This window comes from Meriones unguiculatus, chromosome 6 (genome assembly GCF_030254825.1).
Source record: "Meriones unguiculatus strain TT.TT164.6M chromosome 6, Bangor_MerUng_6.1, whole genome shotgun sequence".
Classification (NCBI taxonomy): domain Eukaryota; kingdom Metazoa; phylum Chordata; class Mammalia; order Rodentia; family Muridae; genus Meriones; species Meriones unguiculatus.
Window position 1 is genome coordinate 50,074,214 of NC_083354.1, and position 18,864 is coordinate 50,093,077.

Sequence of the window (18,864 nt, forward strand, 5' to 3'; positions counted from 1 at the left end):
TGGACTTGGAAAGGGGCACGGTGGAGATGAGGGAGGGAGGGAGGGACTGGGAGGGAATGAGGGACACGGCTGGGATACAGAGTTAATAAAATGTAACTGAGAAAAAAAATTAAAAAAAATAAAGTAATAAAAAAAAAAAGAATCACCAGTACTAGGATGCCACTGCAGAAAAGGAAGACCATTTCTATTAGAAGGCTGCAGAGAGCCCTGCATCACCTCAGACTGTTTCTTTGAGCTTTCAACTGCCCATTTTTCTCCTTCAGATTTTCTTTGATTTTGCTTTCTTTTTCTCATTTAGGGATAAACAGTGCCTAGCATGGTAGGGGATCAAGAAATATTTTTGTAATCTCTCCTTTCTGTTTCCACAAACTTCTGCTCTCTGACAAACTTAGATTTGTGCCACCCATAACTATTTAGTGAATATTCTCCTAATATATTCTCCAGGCACTGAGTTCTGTTCCAGACCCTATACAGAACCAGCCCAGTACTAAAACCCCAGGTAGTGGCTACCATGGAAAAGCTAAGTAGTGGATGAGAGAAACAAAGGGTATAAGGGCTAACAGGTACAGGTCACTAGGAAGAGAGGGGTGGGGTTTTTTAGTCAAGATAATCAACAGAGTTGTTTCCTGCTTCACCTCTCAGCCTCAGGAGCAGTATCAATGGTGTTATTTCAATTCATAGCCTCCCAGCTATCCTGAGCCAAATCTGCCATTGGAGGTATCTTCCCAATATTGTTCCTTCTTTTTCCAAGAGATTTGGGGGACGGACATCTAGTTGTTTCCAGATTCTGACTATTACAAATAAAGCTGCTACGAACATGAACTATGTCCTTGAACATGTCCTTGTTGTATAGTTGAGCATCATTTAGGTATATCCCTAGGGGTGGTATAGCTGGATCTTGAGGAAGTACTATTCCTAATTTACTGAGAAAGCACCAGATTGATTTCCAAAGTTGTACAAGGTTACACTCCCACCAGCAATGGAGGAGAGTTCCCCTTTTTCCACATCCTCTCCAGCATGTGTTGTCACTTCAGTTTTTAATCTTAGCCATTCTGATGGGTGTAAGGTGAACTCTCAGGGTCATTTTGATTTGCATTTCCCAAATCATTAAGTACATTGAGCATTTCTTTAAATGTTTCTCTGCCATTTGATATTCCTCTACTGAAAATTTTCTGTTTAGCTCAGTATCATGTTTTTTAATTGGATTACTTGGTTTGTTGGTGTTTAACTTCTTAAGTTCTTTATATATTCTGCATATTAGCCCTCTATCAGATATAGGGTTGGTGGAGATCCTTTCCCAATCTGTAGTCGTCTTGTTCTAATGACAGTGTCCTTTGCTTTACAGAAGCTTTACAGTTTCATGAGGTCTCATTTATTGATTGTTGATCTTAGAGCCTGTGCTGTGGTGTTCTGTTCAGGAAATTGTCTCCTGTGACAATGAATTCCAGGCTCTTCCCCACTTTTTCTTCTAACAGACTTAGTGTGTCTAGTTTTATGTTGAGGTCTTTAATCCACTTGGACTTTAGTTTTGTGCAAGATGATCAATATGAATCTATTTGCATTTTTCTACATGTAGAAAGAAATTGAAGAAGGTATCAGAAGATGGAAAGATCTCCCATGCGCATGGATTGGTAGGATTAGCATAGTGAAAATGGTTATCCTTCCAAAAGCAATCTAAAGATTCAATGCAATTCCCACCAAAATACAAACACAATTTTTTATAGACCTTGAAAGAACAATTCTCAATTTCATATGAAACGACAAAAATCCCAGAATAACTACAACAATCCTATAAAACAAAACATTTTTCTGGAGGCATCACCATCCTTGATCTCAAGATGTAGTATAGAGGCACAGTAATAAAAACTGCATGGTACTGGCAAAGAAACAGACTGAGGGATCAATGGAATCAAATAAAAGACCCAGAATGAAATCCACATACCTACGGAAACTTAATTTTGAGAAAGAAGTCAAAACCATTCAGTGGGGGAAAAAAAAGAGCATCTATGGAAACTTAATTTTGAGAAAGAAGTCAAAACCATTCAGTGGGGGAAAAAAGAGCATCTTCAACAAATGGTGCTGGTCTAACTGGATGTATACATGTAGATTTTCCTAATCTTAAGAATATCCTTCCTGAGTGAGGTATCCCAGATGTAGAAAGACACACATGGTATATACTCACTTATAAGTGGATATTAGACATATAATATAGGATAAACATATTAAAATCTGTACACCTAAAGAAGCTAAACAAGAAGGAGGACCCTGGGTATATGAACAATCCTCACTCAGAAAGGCCAACAGGACGGAAAACAGGAAACAGGGGCCAGACGGTCCCGCCTCTGAGAAAAAGGTATCAGACGGGTCTGATGCTCTTTGGTTGGATGACACCTAAATGAACATCAGTACAAAGTCCCAATTTATTTCTAATATCAGAGATCAGACCTCTACTCTTGCCTGATGCGTCCAAAACAAAAAGGGGGAACTGTAGAGAGTTGCGTAATGCCGCGCCTGAAAGATGGAGCTGGTTTCCGCCTTCCACCTTCCCGATGGTGAGTGCTCTCTGTCACAAACAACTCCACATTTGGCTAAGGCTGAGGATCTGGCTTGCTTCCATGTATGTGGACCTATCTGCATTGCCCACGTGGCATGCTGAGGTTGGCTACCCAGAGGCTATTTAAAGTGGGCTGGCTTTACCCAGGGTCAGATGATTGTTCAAGGTTCCTGAATAAACTGCATTGAAAGAAAAAAAAACAAAAAACAGGAAACAGGACAGGAGCCTACCATAGAGGGCCTCTGAAAGACTACCCAGCAGTGTATCAAAGCAGATGCTGAAGCTTATAACCAAACTCTAGGCAAAGCACAGGGAATCTTACCTTGTGGTACACTCTCACAAAGATTAGCCTTACTTTCTGACTATTCTTCTTCACAACATGACTAAATAAATGCCTTTGAGAAAAGTTATCAATTGCTACAACAGTCTTTTCTTTCCTAAAGTAATACTTTATTTTAAATGTTTTTTTTTTAAATACACTGGGTGCTACAGCAGCGCTATATAGTATTTAGAGACAATTTTTTATTTATTTCTTTCATGTTCTGTAATTTATCTGAGTAGATTAAGGAAATTTTCAAAGCTCTAGCCAACACAGTACAGAATTAAATGCTTTCTAACATGGAAATTCATATCTCATACCTCTAGTAACTCACTTATTTAAAAAAGTACTGCAGACACCAAGACTTATTAAATTTTCATTCCATTAGTTTTTTCATTCCATTATTGTAAAACATCTGACAAATCTGAAATTTTCCTTTTCTTTAAAAAAGAAAAGAAAGCATTGGTATAATTCAATACTGGTACCAAAATTAAGGTGGCAACCTCAAAACAATAGATTTGGGGCTTTTCAAATTTTCATGTTCACTTCTTATCTTCGTCTATTTGTTTGTATGTAAACGTGTGTGCATGTGAATCTGAGGGTGATCAGAGGACAACTTGAAAATCTCAGTTCTTTCTTTCCACCATGTAGGTTCCAAGGATCAAACATGGGTTGCCAGGTGTCACAGCAAGTTTTGGACCTGCTAAGCCATCTCCCAGCCCTTGTATTTTGGTTTATGAAGATGTGAGTGTCTACTTTAGCATGGTCATACATGCCCATCATCTCAGGTCAACTTGCCTACATGACAAGACCTGACAGGGAGAAAAGAGAGAGTGAACAACATACTTGTAATGTACTTATAATGTTTTACATTCATAGAGACACAAATACTGAACACAAAAAAAAGGAAAAATTGAAAGTAAATACCATTCTTTAAAAGATTAAAAACTTATCTGAAAGAATCTTGAGCTAATTACCTAACCAACAACATATACAAGTAATTTAAACACACACACACAGAGACACCCTTGTTAAAAAGAAAACCATAAAAGATTATTTGATAATGTCTTTACAGTAAGTTTATATTTCTAATAAAGGAACAAATTTAAAATTTCTAATTTTAACAATGAATAATTCTCAAATTAGAAATGACAGTGGAAATCTAACAAGTTGTTAGTAATTTAGGAAAGGCTTGATGGCGCATACCTATAATCCCAGCACTCGGGCTTACACAGGAGCTTTTGAGTTTGAGGTCATCTCAAGCTATGAAGCAAACCCTTATCTCCAAATAAAAATGATTAAAAATGATCATGAGACTGAGGCTTAATGCAACCTCTATGGAATGTCATTTTTCATATATCTAACAAAATTATAAATGTATAAATTCCTTGATTTTACACTGAGACTATACTTACAGCAATGCATTAAAAAACTTAAAAAATAGTGTAAAATAATTTATAAGAATTCTGCAAATTACTATTTTAGCAAACATTGAGAAAACCTCATATGCCACTTACAAATATCACATTAAAAATAATGCTGACAGGGGTAGCAGCAGTTAGCATCTGGCTACTCACTATCTGCTAACAAGTGCTTGCATCAAAACATTTAATTTGTCCAAAAATGTTATAAGTTTGTACTATTTTTTTCTTGCACTGTTTACAGATGAGAAAACGAAGACTTCTAAATAGTCACCAACTTGCAAACAGATTTACTTAGTAACTGATCTCTTTTGGCAAACTGCCTATGACAGTAACAAGTAACAAGTCGTTACTTGTTCTCAATTATTAAGGGCTCCATCGAACTACCAAAACATAGTAATGCCATCTAGGATTTATATAGAATATGTAGAATATATTCATATACTTACAAGAGATAATGAAATATACACTATATGTTAAAATATTACTAAAAAGGTATGCAGCAAACTGAAAAAAAAATCTTTTACCTTCAGGAATAAGAAACCATAATTGATATTTAAGGAGATAAGAAACATGAAAAGGTTTATTTTTTTTTTAATGTGTCAACATGTACAACTGGTGTATGCCTGGTACCTGAAGAGGCCACAAGAGAACATCAGATCCCCTGGAACTGGAATTACAGATGCTTGTGAGCCAGCAAGAAAGACGAAATCTGGATCCTACGAAATCTACAAGAGCATCACCTACTATAACCACTGAGCTATCTGTCTACACTTTTACTTTTTTAAAGATTAAAAAAATTCTTACTGATTATAAATATAGAATGTTTGTCACAGGCTCATGTGTTGAACTTGGCCCACTGTTATTTGTGCTGTTTTGGAAAGTGTAAAAAATTTTAGAAGGTAGAGTCAATTGTGAGAAAACAGGTCACTGCAGTTTATTTTGGGGAGATTAAATATATTCTTCTGGCCTCTTTATTCCCCCCCCCTTTTTTTCCTGCTTCCTGAATGATATGACATGAATAGCCTACATCATGTTTCTATAGTCTTTCTATATTCGATACTTTACCTAAAAGCAACAGAGTCAAATGAGCATGAACTGAAAATTAGTAAGTTGTTAAGTCAATGTAAGACTTTCCTGCCTGTAATGAGAATTGACCACCCCAGAAAATCAAAAGAAAGGGATATAACTATAACAGGATCTGATCATTGAGTTAAGAACTATTTGGAACAGGTTTGTGGGTCAAATATAGAAGTTTTTAGAGTAGAGGCCCAAAATGCTGTAAGAAATACGAAGAGGGAATTTTTAGCAGACACTGAGAAGAGCAACAAACAGATAGAAATGTAGAGAAAAATGGTAGCTCAAGAGAAAACAGGACTGTATTTGGGAATCAGACCAGACGCCATTCACATTATGTTCAGGGAAGGTGGTGACTATGTATGTTCTGTCAATGTCATAAAATTTTTGTGGAAGAATAAATTTAAGAATAACAGAATAATTAATCTGATGTAGAAAACTTCAAATCCAGAATTCAAGTGGTTGCATAAGTATTGCCATATTTAGTAGTTGATGAAAATAGAGAGAGAGAAAAAAAACTAGAAATATTTTGTAAAACTTTGGTCAGATGGAAAAAAGAACCCTGTAAAGTGGGATTAATGATGTCAACTCAGAGGAGATGGGACAAATACTCTGCAACTGGATAATAAGAATACCTTGAAAGGATTCCAACAACAAGCCAGTTCTCATATAAGGCAAACTCAAGGATAATGTAAATCCCATCTCAAAGGCTCTCCCTTAAGAGCTTTGCCAGGGGACATTGCTCACAAAGAACTACCTAGAAAGTTGTTTCCTTAAGATTATTTTACTACATTCAGTTGCCCAGGAATCCAAAAGGCTAAGCCTGGCAATGGCTCAACCTGGACGATGACAATGATCCATAAAACATGGTGCTGGTATTTCAAGGATGCAGAAAGACAGCAGAATCATAAACACATTCATCCATATTTCAAAGAAAATCTAGGAAGGTTGGGGAATTTGTGAAGTTTGAAAATCCTGAATGCACCTAAGAATGGATTATGAAGATAGGAGAATGAAGCTGAAGATGCAATCAAGATCCCAGGAACTTAAAAACAAAGATATGGAATGGTGGTCTAGGAAAACTGCAGATAAGGTTGAGTCAGAAAAAGAGGTAGGAAGGGGCAGGAGAAAGGAGGAAAGAGAGAGAAGAAGAAAGGAAAGAAAAGAGGGTAGGGAAAGGAAAGGGATAGCAGAGGGAGAAAAATAGGAGGAACCTACGAGCTCCCCAAAATTTGAGGCTTCAAGAATGGCACTTCCCAAGCACAATGGACCTCATATTATGTGCCTGGATGTAAGATGTGGATCTACAAGATTTAATATTTGCACAGTTAGGTATAAGTTTTACTTCAGTCCTTCCTCCTTTCTATGCTCCTATACCTACCTTTTAGAATGGAACTGCTTGCTCTATGCCACTATATGTTGTAAGAACACAAATTTCTTTTTGATACTGATGTCATGATGAGGAAAGACTGTGGATTTGGTTATCCAAATGACAGAGGAACTTGTAACACCACCGTGACACTTCAAAAAATTTTGCTTTTTCAGACATGCTGAAAGTTCTGGCAGTGGTAGCTGCCTAGAAGTAAGTAGATCACCGAGAATGTGAACTTTGGAGTTCACATCTTGCTCTGGTCCCTTTCTGCTAACACTCCTATCTAATTTCTGACCTCCATGAACTAAGGAGCCTTTGCTACAATTCTCAGCTGACATTATATTCTGCCTTTCCTCAGGTTCAAAGAAGTAGCAGCCAACCATGAACTAAAACAATGAACTAAACCACGAACAAAATTAATCTTCCCTGACTTCAATTTCTGACAGGTATTGGTAACAGCAAAGACAATAACACTAACAAAAATATCTAAAAAGGCACCTGAAGTCTTTTTTTATGGATTTATATATTTATTTCAGAACAATGATATATGAAGTAATGATATTTTTCTATTTTAAATTTTTTTCATTTATTACATTTTATTGACTTTGTGTCCCACTTGTAGACCTCTCCTCCCAGTCCTACCCTCCTCTCCCTCCTCATCTCCCCCCATGCCTCTCCCCTAGTTCACTGATAGGAGAGGTCTATCTCCTCCTCCCCCTCCACCTGACCCTAGCCTATCAGATCTCATCAGAACTGGCTGCACTGTCTTCCTCTGTGGCAAGGCTGCAACCCTCCCCCCCCCCCCCAGGAGTTAGTGATCTAAGCACCGGCCACTGAGTTCATGTCAGAGACAGTCCATGCTCCTCTTACTAGGGAACCCACATGGAGACTGAGCTGCCTATGGGCTACATCTATGCAGGGGTTCTAGGTTATCTCCATGCATGGTCCTTGGTTGGATCATCGGCCTCTGCAGGGAGCCCTGGACCCAGGATTTTTGGCTCTGTTGATCTCCTTGTAGAGCTCCTGTCCCCTCTTCTTTCATAAGATTCCCTGAACTCTGCCCAAAGTTTGGCTAGGAGTCTCAGCATCTGCTTCGATATACTGCTGGGTAGATTCTTTCTTATAAGTGGATATTAGACATATAATATAGGATACACATATTAAAACCTGTACACCTAAAGAAGCTAAACAAGAAGGAGGACCCTAGGAAGATGCTCAATCTTCATTCAAAAAGGCAAAGGAAATAGACATCAGAAGCGGGAGAACACAGGGAACAGGACAGAAACCTATGGAGTCTTTATTAGTATGAGCTCATCAAAGGGCAGGACTATGAAAACCAAACACAAATTTACCAGAATGTAGAATTTAAAGTCTCTTACTATCATATGAAAAAAAGATGAATTAATAAAATGAGCTCAAACCTAAAAAGTAAGGCAGCGAAACATATCTTTGATAATTATTGCTATGTCCAATAATAAAGGCTAGTGGGGGTAGTAATAATAATAATAGAGAGTAAACACCCTCAAGTAAAGCTGAAAGTAGTGGTGCATGCCTTTAACCCCTGCACTCTGGAGCCAGAGGCAAATGGATCTCTGTAAGTTCGAGGCCAGCCTGGTCTAAAAATTAAATTCCAGGGCTACACGAAGAAACTCTCTTGAAAATCAAAACAAAACAAGAAACTATTAAGTAGTTGTATCTTTGGAGACATTTTGGTAATCTTTGAAATAACACATGTGTAGTTTTTACTAGTTATTAGCCATGGAACACTGCATATGAAACTAAAATAACTTAAATAACTTTTATTTTAGTTAGCTGCCTTTTCGTTTAGAGTTGAATCCATTTTCCTACAAATGAAATGACTTAATTTTTTTTTATGGATTAAAAAAATACTGTCGTGTGCACAAACCGTATCTTCCTTCCAGCTCTGGAACTGGACAAATAATCTGGCACCATAATTTAGCAACAGTGAACAGCGCTGAAATAAACACGGGTGTGCATGTCCTTGGGCAATATATAAAAGTGAGAGAGTTGAGTCATGTGTTAGATCATCTATATCTATGTATCTGTATATCTGTGTATGAGTGTATGAGTGTATGTATGTATGTATGTATGTATGTATGTATGTATGTATCTATCTATCTATCTATTCTTGAGGGTCTTGATTTCCATAGTATCTGAATTAGTGTGCATTCCCAATAGGGTATATAAGAGTTCTCTTTAGACCACTTCCTTGTCAGTATCTCTTATGTATTTTCTTGACATTCTGACTAAAATGAGATGGAACCTCAACTCATGCTTCGTTTCAATGGATAGCCATACTGAAGTTTGTTTATATGTTTATATAGGTCATTTGTACTTCATCTTTTGAGAACTAGGTGTTTATTTTATTACTCTATTAAGTGACGGTATTGAGATCTGTTAACTCTTAAGTTGGTGATAGGGCTAGCCACTGGGTTCATGTAGGAGACAGGCCCTGATCCCCTTACTAGGGTACCCACTTGGATGCTGAGCTGCCTTGGGCTACATCTGTGCCGGTTATCTCCATGTATGGTCCTTGGTTGGGGTATTAGTCTCTGCAAAGACACCTGGGCCTAGTTTTTTGGCTCTCTTGGTCCCCTTGTGGAGCTCCTGTCCCCTCCAACTCTTTCTATCCTTCTTCTTTCATAAGACTCCCTGCATTTTACCCAAATTTTGGCTATGAGTCTCACCCTTTGCTTCGGTACTTTGATCAATAGTCTTTCAGAGGCACTCTGTGGTAGGCTCCTGTCCTGTGATAAACCAGCCTTTTATTTCAAAGATTGCAGTTATAGATTCTGACATTGTGATTTTGAAAAGATACTGCAGTCATACGATAGGACAAACTTTTGGTAGTCTCTTTCAATTTTGCTTTTTCTCAGCTCACACAAGCTTTAAATCAAAATATAACAAAGAATGTCAAAAAGTATCAGGAATTGGTAGAGGACACCTTCAGAAAAGAGAAGTAGTGCTAAGACTACTAAACCCGAGAGGGATTCACTGAAGAAATATACTCACAGTAAATGTAGGACTGATTATCTAGCAATGCAGTGACAGTACAAGCCTTTCCAAGAACAGCTGAGGGCAATGCAGAGAAAGGGCACATTCTCTTATTGTTTTCCAAGAAACATTCTTAACAAAACTTGTTAAGTATACTGGAGTACATGTGAACTACTGAGATTATGTGTGCAAGAGAGGGGGAGGGATAAAAATTATTATCAATATAGTTTATAAAATATGTAATTGTTTAGAAGGTCTTTAAAAGTTGTGATTGTCTCTTCACTGATGTGTCTGTCTCTAGATGGCAGTCTATACTGTCTAACATTCCTAGTTAAAAAATGAATCTGTTCCTTCCTTGGTAAGCAAGAAGATGGTTGTACACTATATTAGTAAGTTGTCATCTATTATCATGGTTCTCTGAGAAATGGGGCTCTATAAGTGAGTTTTCCCAGCCATCCCAATATTTTACACCCAGACATGTTTATCTCAAAGTGTTCTCCAAAGTCCTTGCTCTGGGAATGAGCTGGGACTCCTGACAGTGACAGGGAGGAGAGAAGAGCAAAGCAGTGCAGAGTAAAAATACCACTGTTATTTGTCTCAAGACAGAAGTACTTGCAGTGACTAAGAACGTTTAACTTCAACCATGGGAAGTTGAAATACACAGAGAACAGAATCATGAATTTCGGGGACTATCTTAACTTTCTCAATTGGTTCTTGTTTGATGTAAGTACCCAATTTGATGGCATTCTCTATTTGTTGTTATCTGTTTTACTTGCAAGCATCATTGAAGGGGCTGGTCTGCTATGCCTGGCACTCATTGTGAACTAGTGCTGACTGCAATAAAGGGACTTAGAGCCAATTTCTGAATGAGTACTCACCCATATGATGCTCCAACCCTTTTCTTCCTCCTCCTCTCCCTATTTATCCCTTAATAAATCCACTGATTCAACACAAAAATGATGGGCCAATCTCTGGACCATACCAGATATGACTGATAAAGCAAATGCACAAAGAGGAAAAAAAATCACAAATTGGAATGTTATCTGTGATTTTCAGATATCTAGTCTTCCAAGGGACATTGTATCTACATAGAATAGACAACCCATTAAATCTTAGTTTAGCACATTTTAGAATTTGGTTGACTGGTGCTGGGTAACCCAAGCCTGAAAGCAACTACTGTCCTAGGGTTAGTCAAAGATAGTCAAATATTTTCACCTAATCTTAAAAATAACTCCATCTTCAGTGTTCAAGCTCTTCACAAGAGATAGAAGAATGATAACGAAGAAACTAAATTTTCATTTTAAAATGTCAGTTAAAAAAAAAAAAAACAGCCCCTCTGTTCTGTGCTTCTAAAAATGTTTAAAACTTAGTGTAATACTCTAACACATGGATTAATAATTATTAAAATTCTAAGATTATATGATGGAGTGGGAAAGAGTTCAATAATAGAATAGTTCAAAATAAATTTTAAAAAAGGTACCAGAATGTGGGTCCAAACACTGGCATGGAAAAGAAAGGAGGTGACAAAAACATTCCCTAAGTTTCTTCTAGGAATAGAGTGCTGTAAAAGAATATCCCCTCATCATGTATAAAACTCAGTCTCTAGCACACTCAGAAGGAAAAACCAACCCAGAACTTCAAGACCAAGTCCATCCATGTATCAGTGAGGACATTCTTGGTTTTGCCAGGTATCGCATGGCAGGACCCCAGGCAGGAACCCTCTGATAAAGTTGGTCACAACAAAAACCAAGACCTCCAGCTCCCAATGTATCCTTCAAATGACCTCAAATAGCATCCTCCCTACCTTCACCTGAGAATTGCATGACATGCTGCTTTTTTTATCCTTTATGAAGCACTGCCAGTGTGTACTCTGACCCCTGATCATGCCACCCAAGAACTACCTATAGAACCTGGGGAGTCCTCCAAAGAATTTGGGACATTAGCAGAACAATCTACTAAGCCTACAGAAGGTTTTCTCTTGGGCTGAGAAGTTAATTCTTTCACTAGCTGAGCTGGTAACACTTCAGATACAATCCAATTACCAAGAGTTGCTTCAAATAGAACCCAGAGGATCATGTAACTGACACTTTCTGACAAAATGTGGTAATAACAAAAATTCAAACACCTATTTAACAAAGGTGAAACAAAACTGACATATCAAGAAACACCAATGATAACCGAACTCAAGAACATGCCATGTAACCAAGACAATTTGTCTTCTCCAAGAAATTTGTACACACAGTGTAATACTCTCAAAGAGCAAATTAGTTAACATATGAGACAATGATCTCACCACACAGAGTAATAACAGTAATAACTGTTTCTTTTGTCCTACCCTGATTTGTTTTTATTATATATATTTTATTTTTATTAGATAGATAGATAGATAGATAGATAGATAGATAGATAGATAGATAGATAGATAATTTCTTTTTTCCCCCAATTGTAGAAGTCTGTATGTTAACAAGAAAGAGAAAGATAGAGTATAGATTTGGGTAGGTGAGAAAGTGGGGAGGGAAACTGTGATTAAAACATAGAATATAAAAAAACACCTATTTTTAATTAAAAAAAGACAGTAACTTCAAGACACCAATTATAAAAATGTTCAAGGAGCTCAAAGAGAATACAAATAAATGCCAAAATGAAGACCACAAACCAAAAGCAGCTAAATAAAATAATGAAAAAAAAATTAAGCTGTGAAAATAGCGTTTAAAAAAAGAATCTTAGCCGAAAAACTGTACACTTTTGGTGCAGTTTTACTTCTTAGGGTACTTTATTTCAGATTAAGTCTGAACTTTGAGCATAAGTGTGTGCTCTAACCTTGGAAATGATAGGCATTTTTCTACGGCATGGTCAAATAGAAGGAAATGAGCAATGGCTTTTAGCTGTTTGAAAAATCTGATATATTAGAACACAAATTTTTGAAGAATCTGAGAATAAATTGATTTTCTCCCCAGGTTTCTTCTAGTTAAGTGACATTCTATCACTGAAAAAGTGTGTCATTAATGAGCTGGTACTGGAATGCTCTGCTAAAGCCTGGCTTACTGAGGACCCCAGGTAATAGCTTCTCTGTACTCAGTATTTTGTCAACAATAGTTTTACTTCAGTGTGACCCTGGCCTAGTGCCCATGGCTTGCTATAGCCAAGACAATGTGGTAGAGATGACAGACCAACAGCTCCAAGCTTCCGTCTCTAGAGGCCTGAGTAATCAATCCATCTAATCTCAAAAGGCTTGCTCTTCCTCTTACTTGGACTTCAGACTCTCGGTGAGGACTAGCCTGGAGTAGTATACCAGACATGAGAAGCCATGTAGAATAGAACCAAATTACTCTAGGCAAGGCCAGCCCAACTAACCTGGCAACTCTGCAGCAATGTGAGCAAGCCATTCTAGATCAGAGACCCATGACCTTCAGAGTAATGATAAATGAAAGAATCTCTAAAGAACAGCCAAGCTTAATTAAAACACAAAACAAACTCAGAAAGTCAAACAAAAAATTCAAAGAAACATCTCACCAAAAGATTGGATCAAGTGAAAAAGCGACTATCTGGTCTTAAAAGACAAGTTAGAGAAACAGGATCACACAATCAAAAGACAATATTAAATCTAAGAAAATCCTTAAAAAAAAAAAAACAAACATGAGGAACTCTGGGATACTATAAAAACAGACCTACAAATCATAGGTCTAGAAAAGAAGAAAGCCAATCAAAGGCATAAGAGTATTTTCAACCAAAAGACAAAACAAAACTTCTCAAATCTAAGGAAGGAGATGTCCATCAGAGTACAAAAAGTATACAGAACAGCAAACGGACAAAAGCAGAAAGGAAGCTCGCCACTTCAAATATTATGCACTAGCATCTTTTGAAATGCTTGCAATAATTCTTATTTTAATAAAACAATAAATGTACTGAGACACAGAAAAAATTAAAGCAGAGAGATGAATGCTGGTAATCAGTTTGCATTCTCCATTTACTGATTGTGGTGCCCCAATATGATATGATGATGCCATACACATTTGCTGCGGATCTACCCTCTTCAGTCACATCTTTGTAAGAAAGCTCTCAAAGAAATTCCCAGAGGTATGTTTCCATTATGGTTCTAAATTAAAATGAAGTTGACAGGTTTAAACATCATCCATTTTGTCAAAAATTTTCTGAGCAGGTATGAAGACAAATGAAAAATTGACAAGTTATAGAGAACATATAAAATTTGTGATTTAAAAAAATTCGGTATTCAGTTTTTCTTGAAGATTCTGAAAGAAATAAAGAAATGTGTTGCTATTTACACACGAAGCACTGATCAGGACAAGAAGAATTAAGTACCCTTAAACGGGTATATCATTCACTCTGCCAAAAACGATCAAAACACAATTCTAAAATAATTTCTATGACTAGTGGCAGGTCAAGTTACACTGTTGAACACAGAGGTGCAATAAACAGCATTTATTTTACAACTATGTACCTCGACATCCTGAACACTGGATAAAAAAGTTGATTAAATCCAGAAGTGCGATGTCCCTGTCTTGTTTATATGATTCAATCCAGTCATCCACCACGGACTGTAGAAAAAAAAAGTGAAAATAATTAAAATAAATTTTGACATTATACTAAACAAATTTTTTAAAAGTTTGTGTGTATGTGAAATTAATTAAATAAGATAATCACTTATCTGAAGCTATTGTTCTGTTGTCAAATAAAAGTAGACTTCTCTATTTTTAAGGCTAACAAGAAGTTTGTTACTAGATCTCACAGATTTTTTTTTAAATAGAGCAAAACACGCAGGTGACCTTAAAAATCCCACCGAAATTTCTATCAATCAAATATCCTTTAAACTTGTATGATAAAATTAAGGTTTCTAAGTTCGCCAAACTTAATCCATTAGTAGTGTACACAACGTGCATTACAAACATTTTCTTCAGTAAGACAAGAATGGTTCAGTACTTGTAAATCAAATAACTGAACCAAAATTAAGAAAATCTCTATACTACTAGAACTGTAAAAGTATCTAATAATCTTCTGAAACCAAAATAAAAGTTTTCTATAAAACTGAGCTTATATGAGTTCTAATTCAATAAAAACAAAAACTACATGGTCTTGCTCCTGAAACCCTTGAGACACTTCAAATACCCAGGAACAAGGCAACCATTTAATATAGCATCATATCTGTATTTAATGTGAACATTAGTGAAAGACTGGGAAAGAGCAGTGGCAAGTAATAAGAACAGGAAAATCTAACTTTCTTCAGTGCTGCACCTTCTTATACATTGTTCATGTTAATTATGTTAAGTACTCCTCATTAAACTGTAGCTCAACATAAAGAGAGAATGGAGAAGAGGGGAGACGTGGGAAGGAAAAGTACGATAATGGTTAGTTGGGAAAATGACAGAATCAGAAGTAGCGAGGGTAATGAAGGGTAATAATCACCTAATTATATACATAAATACAAAAGTATCAGACACCCATCATTATGTATAATACATGTAAAATAATAAACTTAATTACAAAAGGGAGACCAAAGACTACTTAAGCGATTCAACAGATTAGAATGACTAAAAATTCAAGTACAAAGTAACTTAATAAAATCAGCAAGTTAGTAAACTAATGGATGACTAGAATGCAATAAAATAAAGACATAAAACTTTTAGAAAAAAATAAAATTTACAAGACAAACAAGATACAGAAAATAAGTTCAGAAAGAAATATCATGTCCTGAATTTCTTTTAAAGATTCAATAGCAAATCAATAAAGTCTATTTTTCCTAATTAAAAAATTAACATTTTAACTTCCGTTCTAATTAAAATTGCTTGAGTAGAAGTGGTTGTATACCTTCAGAAAAATACATAAAATAAAAAATTTGTACCAGAAAGTATACATGCAATGAAATGCATAAAATTATATTGCATATTGATGAAATTCTACAAATGCACAGGTTTATAATCAACCAGAAAAGGACATAAAACATTTCCAGAATTGAAGTATCTTCTCAAGCTCCCTTCCCATATGTAACCCCCGCAATCCCCAAAGTAAGCTTATGTTGAAGTTTAAAACAAAAAATTAATCTGAGATAAATAATTTTCAAAGTTCATATAGGGTGTTCCTCATCAAAATTGTACCAGATTTAACCACACTGCTCTGGTGGTCGTGTACAGGTGTGCATCTCTGTCTGTGTGCGCACACGTTTTCTCTCCCCCCCACTCCCCTAAAGACAGGCTCTTGTTGTCACTCTGCAGACCTGGCTGCTACTAAGAAATCTTCTGTGTAGAACACACTGGCCTTGAAGACCTATGCCTGCTCAGTGTAGAGATTAAAATCATGTGTTACCAATCTCTGCTTACAGTGTTTATTCTTTAATATCACTGATTTCTCTTACTACAAAATAAACCAATTTGTTCTCTAAAGTTGGTACGTTAACAATGTTTCTACTAGGGCATAACTATTTTAAACACAACTAGAAGACTTGTTAATGCACAGAATGAACAGACCAGATCTCCTAGCTTCCTTCCTATTTCTGTGATAAAATACCCTGAACTAAGAGAAAAAAAGATGTCATTGGCTCACAGTTCTAAGTTTCGGGACATCAGTACAGTGAAAACAAAGCAGTAGAACTTGAACCATCTACTCATATTACATCCACTGTCAAGTACAGAGAGCAATTAACACATGCACATCCCACTCAACTTGTCCTCAAGACTCTTGATTCTGTCTAGGGCACAGCCCATGAAATAGTGCAGTCAGCATTCTGGACAGGTTTTCGTTAAGTCAATACAATTATGAAAATCTCTCACAGCCATGTCCATAGACCAACCTGATCTAAACAATTCCACAATCAGATTCCTTTCCAAGACAATCCTAGAATGTGCCAAGTGGGTAATTAAAACCAACCATCACACAAGTATTGCCAGATTATGCAAAACAAACAAAAAAAAAGCAAAGCAAATACAGTAAGTTTCATTTTACCAACAACAAATGAGATCTTGTGTTTCTAGAGGCCAAATGTCAATATAAATACCAGGTATTTTCAATCCTTTTGACTTAAACCATATGTTGGTCATACTTTTTCATTCATGACTCTACTGAGAAGAAGTGTCTTCTTTCAAATTAAGAGAAGACTTTGGGTATGTAAAATTGTCCTCCTACAGCACCACGTGCCGAAGAAGTTCTGTTTTAAAAGTAGACAAAAATTAGATTATAGTGGTAAAAGATTGAAAAAGAATAAAGTCAATCTGTTGACTATTCAGCTCTAATTAATGTGTGAGGCACTGTGAGATGGTGAAAACTACAAGTAGACAGAGCTGTATAAGTGTGACTTTTAAGATACAGAGTCTAACCAAAACAACTTGGTATGACATAGTAATAAAATGGAGCGTAAACACCATTTCTATTATGTCTTAGCATTCTGCAGGAACACTGTACATGGGGTTATATTACTTTTCAATCCTCAAAGTGATAGCATCAATTTATGCTATTACAAGTTACATACAAATTCCCAAAGTACTATAAGGGAGACTGGAACACAGAAAAATGGTAACATCATCAACATCAGAAATAATAAATGAGTAACCAAAAAGTATTATACAAAGAAAACTTAGGCTACCACAAGGACAATAACAGAATCTTAGAAAGAAAACAATGGTTTTATAAATAAAACATGCTCAAGTAATAGGGAAACTTATTCAGAAAAAAATGAAATTATTCCTATTGAAAACTCAGAGAAGACAGGTGTCTAACCCCAGTACTTGAGAAGCAGAGGCAGGCATGTCTACGTAAATTAACACAAACCTGGTCTACAGAGCAAGTCCCACTACAGCCAGAGGTGTGTAGCAAAACTCTATCTCTAAATAAATAAATACCAGAGAAGTGTGGAGTGACAGGATTTTGAAACATTATCAGGTTTCAGTATAACTGGATGAATGATGGATATAAGGGAAGCAAGGGCAGAAAACAAAAGAGTGAGAAGAGGAAGAAAAGGGAAGAAGAAGGCATGCAAGATATCTTACAACTAAATTGCTGAGAATGAGTAAGAAAGATGAAAAGTCTTATATAGTCATAAGGTAAATATGGGGAAGCAAATGAAAGAAATCATGACACAACTCACATTAAAAATGATGTAAATGTTTTATCATGAATAAAAGGAAAATATCCAGAATTTTTTTAACCCAACCCATATAATATTTATCTTTCAAATAAGAACAATGAAAATTTTGCAGACTTCCTGAGCATGGTGGTAGATAACTAATTCCAGCAGCCAAATAGATAACACAAGAGGATGTGAATTTGAAGCCAAGCTATCCCTCAATGTGAGACATCTTGTCAGGGAGAGCAGATCAGACTAAATACCTAAATATATAAAATTAAGGGAGGGGATAAAACCACTGGACCAAAGACTTTATGAAAGGATCACTCTAGATTGTTTTTTTTTTAAATTCACTATGAAACTATGTCATTTGACATATAATACTGATTCTCAAAAAAAAAAAATCCCGCTTTTAAGGTTTCTAGGATAAATAATATACTTAAGTGTATCTATGCAAATTTAGATGAGGGATCGGGACACGGCTGGGATACAGAGTTAATAAAATGTAACTGATAAAAAAAAAATAAAAGAAAAAAGAAAAAAAAAGAAAAAAAAACAAATTTAGGTGGAAAGAACAAATTAGGTTAAGAACTAAAATATGCATGTTATACTAATCTTATTAAATGTTATCTCCTAGAAATAACAGAGAAGCTACACCCATGAAGTCACATCAAAATGGATTCTTAAACAAGACCTGAACAACTACAACACCAATGGCCATGTTAATATGGAAAGGAGAAATCTCACAAGGCCTTAAGAATTAAAAAAAAAAAAAAAAAATACTAGAGGCAACTAAAAATACTGAGAATTTCCTTGAGGTTTTGGAGTTTCCTCAGGGAAAAGCCCCGAACAGGTTGTCTAAAACCAAGTGGTCAGCCATAAAATCGTATACATAGACATAACATTATATGGCTTGAACTGGTTATACTTATATATTTAGGAATATATATACATTTGTGTATGTAACAACAATTAAAGAAACAGAGGCCATGAATTTGGGGCAGGGAGGGCATGCATGGGAAAGGTTGAATGAAA

The 18,864-nt window shown here is 36.1% G+C and overlaps 1 protein-coding gene across 1 annotated transcript in view; it reads right to left on the reverse strand.

The window, feature by feature from the left end:
* The window catches only part of Stag1 (STAG1 cohesin complex component), a 288,399-nt gene that overhangs the window by 158,827 nt on the left and 110,708 nt on the right, over nucleotides 1-18,864 (reverse strand). The window contains exon 5 of the mRNA XM_060385437.1: nucleotides 14,218-14,314. Coding sequence (XP_060241420.1) covers nucleotides 14,218-14,314 — 97 coding nt within the window. The remainder of the gene's footprint in view (nucleotides 1-14,217; nucleotides 14,315-18,864) is intronic.